Source organism: Lactuca saligna, chromosome 5 (genome assembly GCF_052625555.1).
Source record: "Lactuca saligna cultivar CGN05327 chromosome 5, ASM5262555v1, whole genome shotgun sequence".
NCBI lineage: Eukaryota > Viridiplantae > Streptophyta > Magnoliopsida > Asterales > Asteraceae > Lactuca > Lactuca saligna.
In genome coordinates, this window is record NC_136421.1 from 208,722,163 (window position 1) to 208,735,001 (window position 12,839).

The 12,839-nt window shown below is 40.8% G+C and overlaps 2 protein-coding genes across 2 annotated transcripts; one reads left to right on the plus strand and one right to left on the minus strand.

Moving 5' to 3' along the window:
- Positions 1 to 378: 378 nt before the first annotated feature.
- On the minus strand, positions 379 to 2,267 carry LOC144998738 (putative xyloglucan endotransglucosylase/hydrolase protein 26). Its single transcript, XM_078958472.1, has 4 exons — positions 2,038 to 2,267; positions 1,862 to 1,962; positions 1,057 to 1,250; positions 379 to 971 (listed from the first exon to the last, which is right to left on the minus strand). Exons 1-4 carry the CDS (start codon positions 2,210 to 2,212, stop codon positions 563 to 565), a joined length of 879 nt encoding a protein of 292 aa, XP_078814598.1. The 5' UTR covers positions 2,213 to 2,267; the 3' UTR covers positions 379 to 562.
- A 5,490-nt stretch (positions 2,268 to 7,757) lies between these two features.
- On the plus strand, positions 7,758 to 8,582 carry LOC145046186 (uncharacterized). The gene is made up of 4 exons (XM_078994490.1): positions 7,758 to 7,866; positions 7,933 to 8,099; positions 8,172 to 8,262; positions 8,383 to 8,582. Exons 1-4 carry the CDS (start codon positions 7,758 to 7,760, stop codon positions 8,580 to 8,582), a joined length of 567 nt encoding a protein of 188 aa, XP_078850616.1.
- Positions 8,583 to 12,839: the final 4,257 nt, after the last annotated feature.

A 12,839-nucleotide genomic window follows, 5' to 3' on the forward strand; every position in this document is an offset into this window, starting at 1 on the left:
ACGTCATGTATATTCTTATTTGTTCTATGGTTATCAACATCAAATGATATTGTAGATCTATTTTAGAATTTTCGTAATTATGTCATCTATTAAAATTTCAAAAACGAAAAATTTATAGTTGGGTTCACAATATCAGCTCGTGTAAATGCTTGAAGCAATTGTCTAAAGCATATTATTTATTTTAGCTTCCATTAGTTGTTTCGTTGGGTAACATACCTTCCCATTCATATAACTTGCATTGTTTCATCTTTCGAAACTTCAAACATATTCGATTGTGGTAAAATAATCCTCGAGCATTGCACTACTTATTACCGACTCATAAATAGTTCCTATAGTTGATGTAAACTAGAATCATCAGGTACTTAAAAGAGTCTATAGTTGATGCAAACAAGAATCTTAAACACTAATAAAAAAAATACAATAAATAATAGTTTCATCAATATGATAAGTACAGTTTTTGGAAACAAACATATGAGGAATACAAAAGAAAAAAGTTGACCATAACGCAATGAAAGAATCTCAAAATATTGAAATAATAGACTTGAAATTAATCTTCCTCTAGTTAGAATTGTGGCTTAGAGCATTCAGTGGGGATCTGGCCTTTAAACCGCTTAAAATCAGTGCAATAGTTATAGACCATGTAGTTGTCTCTCACCCATTTGAGTCGACCCTGTTGATCATTGCTCAATTGCTTGTATACAGGAGACATCCACCAGTTTCCTGGGGTGGGAATAGCACACAGACTAATACTAACAGGTCCATTCCACTTACAAGCTCTTGCCCTAAACCTCCGATAATTAGCCACAAAAGGTGCAGAAGTCCAGTCAATCTTGACCAGTCCACCTCTAGTCGCCCAATTATCAGCATTCCATAAACTGGAGTAAACTCTCATCCCCTGTTGATTTGGGTATGCAACCCCTTGACTCTCATAGTTTCTGAACACCCGAATAGGCACACTATCAACATACCATCTGCAATACATAAACAATATTAAAATAACTATTAAACAATCATTAAAGATGTAGAATTTGGTTCTTCGATTTGGTTTTTACTTACACTACTTGTGTAGGATTCCAATGAATGGTGTAGTTGTGATAATCGGAAGTTGGGTCAAACCATAATTTGAACTGTTGCTCTTTGTTGCCTTGACCTTGAGTGTAGATGTTTGTGTGGATTGTGTATGGTTCTCCTGTTGAGTTCCCCAAGAACTCAAAGTCGATTTCATCATGTTTAGCACCCGTAGAAGACAACTGTGATCATTATTCAACTTTGTGTTTAGATTTGTTTATGAAATTATACAATCTTGATGTGTTTTTTAGGGTTAAATGCATGAAATAACGTGTTTTCATTGATTTGTTTATTTTAGCATCAAACTTATATTTCTTTCTTTAATAGGATTGTACTTTGAAGAGTAAACCTAATTATGGTATTGTCATCCATACACAAACCAATTTCCATTTGTATACCTGTATATACTTTATGGAAATCACAGAAAAAACATTACATTTTTGACAACTTTAAGGTTTAACTACTTATACTTCATTTTTTTCTGTCTTACACATTTTCCAATATAACCATTTAGACTTGTTATAACAGGTCATCATGATTAATATAATAGGTGATAATACTTAAGTTGGAAAAATATTTGAGACTTTTAATATTGTTTGATTGAAAAAATATAACATTAGTGGTTAAACGGCAAAAGTGCCCAAGATATAATGTTTTTTTCTTTTTCGTCATTTTCCTTAATATTGTTTGATTGAAGTATACAATGTTTAAATAGAAAGAACTAACAGATGAAAGTGTGTTGCTGTTTTAAGATATTATCCCTAATTATTTTTAGGTTGGTTCTTGAACTTACATAATATGCTGTCACGGTTCCAGCCGAGTTCCCTGGGACCAACTTGATTAGCATTTCAATGCTTCCGAACAGGAATGCTCTCTTTGATTGGATGCCTGATCCTGTAAGTCAAAGTTTGAACTGGAATTACAATCGGAATCAAACATCCCGTTCTTGAAAATGCATAATATATATACCTGAAGTTTGGTCCAAAACAAGTCGGAGGTCATCACCATTGCCTAGAATTGAAGAATGGTGAGCACCCCAATTGAAATACATGCTTTTGGCGATAGTTGCATCAACCAGAAGGGTGGAGTGGAATGCTATTCCGATCACCAAAACCGTAATCAGCAAAGCTTGAGAACCTGCCATTTTTCAATCTGGTGAATGTTTCTCTAAATTTACTGGGTTTGTTGGTGGTGGTGTTGGTTTCTTGATAGTTTATATAGCCTTTGTCCTGCCTATGCACCTTACCAAGATGAATCTTGTATTCTTTGACTTTGTTTTATAATATATCTTGACCTTGTCTTTCATTTTGACATTCTTGCAGCCTTAATATATTTTCTTTCTGCTGTAAAAGTTCATGTTAAATTTAAAGTGTGTGCTATTAAGGAAAAAGAAGCCAAGCAAGAATATTGTGCACACCCTAATCCATGCATAAAATTCAGAATATATATACAACGCATATTTCTGTTGCATTTAACATATGATAGATTAGCAATATAGATTTTTGCATATTTGAATTCGATCCAAAAGGTTACTATTTAGTAGTTTATTAATTAAAAATGTTAAATCGGTAAAATTTAATTTCATAATTTTATTATGACATGAGTTGGCTATTTATCTAGTATATACATTGTTTTTTAATTTTTTAAATGTTTGGAGTAAGAAATTTGTTTTATACTTTATTATATATGGAATGTCTACAGTTAATACTTACATGTATACATAAACACGCTTTTAGTAGGTGTATTACGCCATAAAAAGCTGTGTACATGCTGTAGAGATGATCGAACGCATAAGTTGAACCGGTGCACAGCCGGCTTTGTGTTAGCTATGGTTTTGTATAAGACGTGCATCCCAATCGAACGTAGCTACTTCAATAATTATAATATTATATTCATTATTCAATTATATTGATAAGTACTTTATAAAACTTTTACAGCATATATAGTCCTGTATTAACACTTGTTCATATTTTTACTAATTGTGTGACTAATAAGTTATGACAATACGGTACGTGCCTTCAACCCTACAAAGTCAATAATATAAATTACATTAAAATTTACAACCCTAGCACAACCATTAAGGACATTAGAGCAACTGAGAGGTACATAGACTTAAACAATATTTTTTTTTTAAAGCAAAATTGAAGAAAACGCTCTCTAAAAGCTTTACTAATTAACTTCTCAAATTTCAATTCCAAAAATTTCAGTTTTAATATAACGATTTGGAAAACATTTATCAAAAAACATCATCAAGTCATATCATTTGTAAACCATAATCTCGTGTCTGAACATCATATCATAAAAATAGTAACATTGTCAGATTAGAATCGCAAGAAAGCTCGTAATGCGGAAATCCAATGTGTGTGTATGATGTGCAGCTACCGCATCGGTTCTTTCCCATTCGCTGAAGAGGTACCTGATACAAAACTGAAACCTATAAGCACAAAACCTAGTGAGTTCCCCCATCGTACCACATACCATACAATCATATAACATACATACTGTCGGGCAATTTTGGGGTGCCCAACCTACACGGTACGGCCATTCTAGGGTGCCGACCTACCTGTGTCAAGCCATTCTGGGGTGTTGACCTACCCGTGTCAAGCCAATCTGGCGTGCTGACCTACCCTTTGGTCCTAAAAACCGAACATCTAGTACTATTCCCCTCCTACTACCACTATCACATAGAACATATCATGTCAGCATATAAACATAAAATAACATACTGTCAGGCATATCTAGGGTGCCCGACCTACCCTTCGGTCCTAACAATTGAACTTGGGGACTATTCCCCTCCTACTACCACTATCACATATAACATCTCATGCCAGCATATAACATAACAGGTAGTAGCAAACCTAGATAAATATCACCAAGACAATCATCTATCATACAACTCCTACTGGTGGGCCGACATTGTGGCCGAAGATCCACCACTTCTGGAAGGTAACTCATCTCGTATGAATGAATGTTGTCAATCTGAGTGAGAAGTATCTGTCTGTTGCTTCGACGATTCTCCGGCTATAATTCTCATAAAGACACTTACTTATAAGCTGATCAAAGTCAACTTCCAATTGACCTGACTCGCTGAGTCCCTATTCTTTCATCTGACCCCTTCCCGACTCTACTCATCAAGTTTAGCAAAGAATCGACAAGTTCTCCTTCTATAATATCATTGAATGAGCCTTCATCCGACTCGCCGAGTTATATGAACAACTTGCCGAGTCCATCTTCAAAGGGTTGGGAGATTGCCTTGGACTCATCGAGTCTATTCATACACTCGCCGAGTCCTATGATTCACAGGTCCATTTCTAAGTCTAATATGTTGAGTCACTCCCCTGGATCCCTCTAAAACCCTTCTAACACTCAACTGGGTTCCTTTGAACCTCAACAGCTTGGGGACTCAAGCCCTGGACTTGCCGAGTTCCAAGAACAACTCGACGACTCGGTGTTGTCCAGTCTTATATCTCGATTTCTGATGTACAACATTTATCCAAAAGACAGATCTTGGCTTCTAAGACTGATCTAGCACGTAAAGTTATGAACTTCATGTGCATGTATGGGAGTATAAGCTTAATGGACCAAAAAATGAGGTCTAAAGGTGCATATGGCTCTCAATGGCTACAAAGTTAGCCACTTTAGGCCATGTAGTCCCCTAAGGACCCTGGATCTGGAGTCTTAACCCCTAACCATGCTTGCACTCATGATTGGTCACCAAAAATGGTTCCAAAAAGCCCTAATTCACTCCAAAAAGGGATATAGAACATGAATGAACAAGGTATAAGCTTTATACCTCTAAGGAACTGTAGGTGCTGCACAAACTCGAAATCTTCTGGTTTCCTCTTGGCTCCTCAATCTTTTCCTTCTTTCTTGTTATCACAAACCACCAAAATCACCAAAAAGGACCTTAGATCTCACAAAACGATTAGGATTTCAGTATGAGGTGTTCCGGGAGCATAAGGGACGATGGAGGTTGTAGTAAAGATGTTTAAATAGGGTGCATTCCCTCGGATTTAGGATTTTATCCAAACATCGCCTACTCGTCGAGTCGGTTTGCCAACTCGTCGAGTAGGTCACTAAACTCCCGCGTCCAAAGTCGATTCTACTCGACGAGTTGGACCTTCAACTCGCCGAGTCCCAGGCCAAAATGTTATAATTACTTGAATGAAAATACGTACCAGGAACCGGGTGCTACAAATATCCCCCACTTATTTTAGACTTCTTCCTCAAAGTCTGCTGCTCGATCCTGAAAAGCTCTGGGTAATGCTCCATCATCTCGTCCTCCAGCTCCCACGTCCATTCTGAGCCCTTTCGGTGCTACCATTGCACCTTCACCAACTCAACCCTCTTGTTCCTCATATCCTTCGACTTCCAATCGAGGATCGCCACAGGTTGCTCAATGTAGTTCAGGCTGTCATCTACCTGAATATCTTCCAGAGGTACCACTGTCGAGTCATCCACCAATAACTTCTGCAGCTGGGAGACATGGAAAGTGCTATGGATCTGACTGAGTTTCGTTGGCAGATCCAGCCTATATGCCACTTTGCCCACCCGGGCTATAACCCTTAAGGGTCCAATATACATGGGGCCCAGCTTAACCCGCTTCTGGAATCAGATAACGCCCTTCCATGGCGACACCTTTAGGAGGACCATATCCCCAACCTGGAACTCCAGGTCCGAGCGGCGCTTGTCGGCATAACTTTTTTGCTAACTCTGAGCAGTCTGAAGCACCACTTCGAAGCTCCCCATGACCCTCTGGCCTACCTCACCCCAACCTATTGGGGTCCTGCACTTCCTCACGTATAACATCTCAAAGGGAGGACGATCGATACTTGCGTGGTAGCTATTATTGTAGGAGAACTCATCTAATAGGAGATAGGTATCCCAACTACCACCGAAGTCTAGCACATATGCCCGCAGCATATCCTCCAGAGTCTAGATGGTCCGCTCGCTCTGTCCATCCGTCTGCGGGTGAAAAGCGGTGCTAAAGTGTAGACGGGTACCCAACTCGTCGTGGAATTCCTTCCAAAATATGGAAGTAAACTGCACATCTCTATCGGAAATCACAAAGACTGGCACTCCATGTCGAGCCACCACCTCTCAAATGTAGATGTCGGCTAGCTTCTCGGCCGATATACTCTCCTGGATCGGTATAAAATGGGCACTCTTAGTCAATCGATCCACGATGACACATTAGAGGTATCACACTTGAGGTACTAAGCTCTTGAAAGGCCAAGAACTACAAGCTACAACTAAGAGGTATTCATCTAACTAGTTTTTATGTTGTATATCTCCAATTGCATGCTAGCTAGGGTATATGCTTTGGATAAAATGAAATTGCAAGTATAACATGAGAAAACTTAGATCCAAAGCATTAGGTTCGTATGTACACCGTAGGGATGGTATAGTGCTCAAAACCCATCAGTTGGATGATTTACGAATATCAGTTATGGCCTTGGGGAAGGTACAGGTAAGTGTGAAAGGTAGTATTGGGCTCGTACTACTGAAAGCACAAGACCTGTACCCAAAGCAATGACAAACTTGATAATTCTTAGAATTCTGGTGAGGAGGAATCTCTTTATAATTCCTTATTTTGGTTAATTGTGATATTTCATTTGAGGATGGTGATGATCACGCAAGCTTTAGGATCAGGATTAGGATCGGGATCAGGTTTGGGCTCCGGTGCAAAGCCCATGGATGGGAGGTTGCACGACCTTATCACAGCCGAGGTTACTCGTGGCATCCTTGACGCTACCCCGGTGATTTTTGGTATCAAGGAGGGCATCATGCAGATCATGATGAAGAGGCTCGAGTACTTCCAATCTGAGATTGTTATAGGCCAGATTAGGACCCGAGCTCCCTTCTTCATAGAGTTCAAGGCGTATGGAGCGCCTAAGTTCTTTAGGGTCAGGGATCCCATTACTAGCCGACGCTGGGTAGCAGACATGTATAATGCCCAGCACATGAGTTTTTGCTCCGATGCGGCAAAGGTGGGGTTCACATCTTGTATATTGAGGGATCGAGCACGAGACTAGTAGGAGGAGGTAACCCGTGAGGTGGGTTTAGCAAGGGTGGCTGAAATGACTTGGGAGAAGTTTGTGAGGAGGTTTGATCAGGAGTTTGCACCATCCATTGAGGTGCGGCGTTTGGTGAAAGAGTTTCAGGATCTATAACAGACTACCAAGATTGTTGCAGAGATCATCGCTAAGTTTCGAGAGATAGCACTTTTGGTTTTGCAGTAAGCTGCGGATGAGGAGATGAAGACTACGTATCATTCAATGTTGAGAGATGACATTCAGGATTTTGTGAGTTTTTTAGGGTGCAAGACCATAAATGAGATGGTGAAGAAGGCCCAGGAACGGGAGATTGAGTTAGAGCTCTGCGCGAAGCGGAAGCCGAAGCAGGTTCAAGTAACAGTAGGTTAGGCCAATAAGCCTAAGACCTCCAATCCTTATGGTAGTTGCCAGCAGGGCCATGGCCATTGCGTCAAGTGTGGTAGGCCACACAGTAGATCCTGTCGAGTAGCGGGCTCACTATGTTATGCATGTGGCCAGCATGGTCACATGAGCCGAGATTTCCCAAACAAGGGCTTGATTTGTTTCCACTGCAACCATACAGGTCATAAAAATGTTGATTCTCCAAGGTTGGTTAGGGGAGGAGGAGCAGTGGCGATGCCTGCGCCCGCCACGATGAGGATTACAAATGGCCGCCTGATCAAGGCGGAGGCTCCTGCAGTGAAGAGTTGCGTATTTCAGCTAACTACTGAGGAAACCCGAGCAGCACCAGACGTCGTTAATGGTATGTGATCTATTTTTGTCTTGTTTATTCTTTTTTTCATGCTTATGTTATTATGATCGTGCATAGGGACCTTCTTGGTCAATGGCTTGTCGGCTAATGTTCTTTTTGAATCGGGGGCTACCCGATCATTCGTATCTCTTACGCTCATCAAGAAGTTTCGGGATGCTTCGGGGACCTTGGATTCCCCACTTGAGGTGGAGATTGTGGATAACCGCACTGTGACTGCAGCGAGGGTATATTAGAGGAGCATTCTGAATGTGTTTGGGGAGAGGTTTTCTATTGATTTGGTTATGATTCCTTTGCAGGGATTGAAGGTGATCATCGGGATAAATTGGTTAGGGCCTAATGGGGCCATGACAGACTGCGAGCATCAGCTGGTGAGAGTTCAAACCCCAAGTGGGGGAGAACTGGTTATTCATTGAGAGAGAGCCTTGCGAGGGCCAGCTCTATGTTCGCCTGCGAGGGCTAGGAGACTTCTTCAACAGGGTTTTTTTGGGTTCTTGGCTTATGTTTCAGACACGAGGTTTGAGGCCACACCAGAGCTGAGCAGTTTTCTAATTATGAGAGATTATCCTGACGTATTTCCTGAAGAGTTGTCAGGGGTGCTTTCGGAGAGGCAAGTGGAGTTCCGTATTGATTTAGTGACTGGTGCAGCTCCGGTAGCCAAGGCATCTTATCGTCTAACTCCGTATGAGATGCAGGAGTTGTCCACGTAGCTTTAGGAGCTGCTAGACCGAGGATTTATTCGCCCAAGCAATTCTCAGTAGGTAGCACCGATCCTGTTCGTGAAAAAGGTGTATTGATTATCGGGAGCTGAATAAGCTAACGCTGAAGAACTGTTATCCGCTACCAAGGATTGTTGATTTGTTCGACCAACGTCAGGGTGTATTTTGGTTTTCCAATATTGATCATCGGTCTGGGTATCACTAGATGAGGATATACTAAAAACGGCCTTCATGACTCGTTATGGTGATTATGAGTTTGTGGGGATGCCATTTAGTCTCACCAATGCTCCAGTGGAATTCATGGATCTTATCAACCAGGTTTGTAGACTGATGCTGGATCGGTCTGTGATCATCTTCATTGATGATATTTTGGTCTATTCTAAGACCAAGGAGCAGCATGAACAACATTTGAGGGAGGTGTTGGAGACTTTAAGGATGGAGATTCTATATGCTAAATTCTCCAAATGTGATTTTTTTTGTTGCGTGAGGTAGAGTTTTTGGGGGCACTTCATCAATCAAGAGGGTAGTTTGGTTGATCCTACCAAAATTGAGGCGGTGATGCTTTGGGAGGTTCTGAAAAACGCATCAAAGATCTAGAGTTTCTTGGGTCTTGCAAGGTACTATCGGAGGTTTATTCAGGATTTCTCCAAGAGTGTGGTACCTTTAACCCGGTTTACCAAGAAAAGCATGACCTTTCAGTGGGGTCCAGTAGGGATGTGATTTAGAACCAGAAAACCGGACCGGAACTGGAATCAGACCGGAACCGAAACAGTTAGAACCGGAATATATAAAACCGGTTTCGGTTCCGGACTTAAAAATTGACTTTATCCAGGTTCCGGGTAATCCGGGTTTGGTTCCATCGGGTCCGAGTAAATCGGGTCTAAAAACCGAAACCGGTGTTTCGAACCAGAACCACTTTTAGGGCCGGAACCGGTTCTTTGTGAAACATTTAAAAGATGCATATCTCATTCTTTTCAACTCCAATTGACATGCAGTTTTTTCCAACATGTAGTTTAGAGTTTGTACATGATTTTAGACTATAAATTTGTCATTTTTAGTTTTATATTCATTGACTTATATTCCCTCAAAGTTGATATATCAAAGATGGAAGTTTTTAACTTTTTTAGTTTTTTTGTATTCGGTGAAAGTTTTAAAACGTGTATATCTAATTCGTTTGAAGTCGGATTGAAATGTGGGTTTTTCCAAATTATAGTTTACAGTTTGTACATGAGTTTAGACTATAATTTTATCATTTTTGGTTTAATATTTAATGATTTACAGTCCACCGAATTCGGGATATCAAAACTGAAAATTTTCAACTTTTTGCTATTTGTTTTTGTACTTTGTATTGTTGTGAAAATGTTAACACATGCATATCTCATTCATTTAAAGTCAGATTGACATTCGGTTTTTTCCAGAGTGTATTTTAGAGTTTGGACATGATTTTAGGCTATAATTTTGTTAATTTTGGTTTCATATTCAATGAGTTACAGTACCCCAAAGTCGGGATATCAGTATGAAAATTTTCAAAGTTCAACCCACTAAGTAGTAAGTAATTACCAAAAAATTCCGGTTTTTCCCGGGTTTCCAGTTTTAAACCCACTTTATCCAGTTCCAAGCTACCCACTTTGATGTTTCCAGGTTTTCTGGTTCTAGACCCACTTTACCCGGTATTGGTTCCTACATACCGATCAGGTTTCCGCTTCTTCAAAATCCTATTAACTGGTTTTGGGTTTTCCGGGTCCGGTTCCATCAGGTCCGCGTTTGGACCCACTTTCATCCCTAGGGTCCAGATCATCAGTCGACATTCGAAACCTTAAGGCAAAAATTACGTGAGGCCCCGATTCTAGCACTACCCAAAGGATTGGAGGACTTGTAGTGTATTGTGATGCTTCCATATTGGGATTAGAAGTGGTTCTGATGCAGAGGGGGCATGTGATTGCTTATGCTTTAAGACAATTGAAGCCGCATGAGGCGAATTACCCTACTCATGACTTGGAATTGGGGGCGGTGGTGTTTTTCCTTAAATTTTTGAGACATTATTTGTATGGGGTCCGATGCACTAGTTTCACTAATCACAAGAGTTTGAACTATTTGATGGATCAGAAAAATCTGAATATGCTACAAAGGAGATGGCTCGACGTAGTAAAGGATTATGAATGTTAGATATTGTACCATCCTGGGAAAGCCAATGTTTTGGTTGATGCTTTGAGGCAGAAGACAGAAAGTGCCCCGATTCAAGATATTTGATTGAGGATAATAGTGATTTCACCTTTATTGGATATGATTAAGGAGACACAAGTGGAGGGTTTAAAAAGAGAGAACTAGAAGATCAAGCGGATTCGGGGGGGAGATTTCATTGTTTTTTCGAGATAGTCGAGGGTTATTGACTTAGTGTGGCAGAGTTTGGGTTCTGGTGTCCATCGGTGTGAGGCAAAGAATCTTGGAGGAGGCACACAAGTCCAAATTTTCTATACATCCGGGGGATAAAAGACGTATCGATACCTAAGATTGAGTTATTGGAGGTCTTGCATGAAGTGGGAGGTTGTGTGTTTTTTTCGAGCGGTGCTTGAGCTGCAAGAAGGTTAAGGCCGAACATCAGAAGCCTCATGGCAAGATGTAGCCGCTACCTATTCCCATGTGGAAATGGGAAGAGATTTCTATGGATTTTCTCACGAATATACCTAGGATGATGCAGGGTTTGAATATTTGGGTTGTTGTGGATAGGTTGACCAAGAGTGCACATTTTTATTCCGATCTCTAAGAGTATCTCCACCGAGAAATTAGCAGATTTTTATGTGCAGAAAGTGGTGGTTAGGAACGGGGTGCCAGTGTCTGTGGTCTTGGACCGTGATGATTGTTACACCTCCAAGTTTTGGAGGAAGTTCCACGAGGAGGTGGAAACTCAACTGCATTTCAGCACTGCTTATTACCCCCATACCGACGGTCAGAGTGAGCGGACGATTCCGATGCTCGAGGATATGCTTCGATCATGTGTATTGGCTTTCGGAAGGAGTTGGGATACTTACCTTCTGCTAGCAGAATTCTCATACAACAATAATTATGATGCTAGTATTGACAGACCCCCGTTTGAGGCACTTTATGGTCAGAGGTGTAGGACTCTAGTTTGTTGGGGGGGGGGGGGGAGGTTGGGCATCGAGTTATAGGAAGTACCAAAGTGGTGCTTAAGATGACCGAGTTGATTCAGCAGGTTTGCAACCGACTTCAAACAGCGTATAGTATACAAAAGAGCTATACGGATAGGCGCAAATCAAACCTGGAGTTCCAGGTCAAGGACATGGTGCTTCTAAAGGTGTCACCCTGGAAGGGTGTTATCCGGTTCAGGAGGCGGGGCAAGTTGTGTCCCATGTATATTGGCCCATTTTGGATTATCAACCCGGGTGGGCAAGGTTGCGTATCAATTGGATTTTACATAGGATCTTGGGCAGATCCACCGTATATTTCATTTTTCACCACTGCAGAAGTGTGTGGCTGACGTGTCGATGGTTTTGTCACTAGATGATATTCACATTGATAAGAGTCTGAATTATGTGGAAAATCCCATTATGATTTTGGATAGGGAAACAAAAGCTCTTCGGAACAAGGAAGTGAAGTTAGTAAAAGTGAAATGGCTGCATCGGAGAGGATTCGAATGGACCTGGGAGCCGGAGGACGAGAGAAGACCTTTTTGCATTAGCAGACTTCGAGGATGAAGTCTAGTTCAACTAGGGGAGATTTGTAATGCTTAATTCAGGTATAAATCATTTCTCAAAAATATTAGAATTTTATGAGAACTCGACGATTTTGGGAGCTCCAACTCGTTGTGTTGAAAATTTTGTGGCCTCAAGTTTTATTGGCCCAACTCGATGAGTCGGGGAGTCCCAAATCGACGTGTTGGCGGCTGAAGTTGAACCCTAATTTTAGGGTGTTGCACCCTATTGAAGGTTCTAGGGGTTATTATGCTAAATCTAACCCCTTCATGACTTTTCATGGCTGAAACTTGCAAACCTTATAAGTTCCAAGCCTCATTCATGCATTAAGTCTCTTAATAAGTCCTTATTAAGCTCTAGAGTGTATTTCTAGCTTGCATAGACGTAAAGTTGGAAACTTTACGTGATTATCCAACATTTGGACTGTAGATCATTGTTTTGGGACTAAATTGGGAGAGTTCAAGGGCTTAATAGATTAAGACTCACTAAAAAGAGCCTAGGGTTTGGGTTTGCTTTTTATTGGATGATTCTTAAGGGT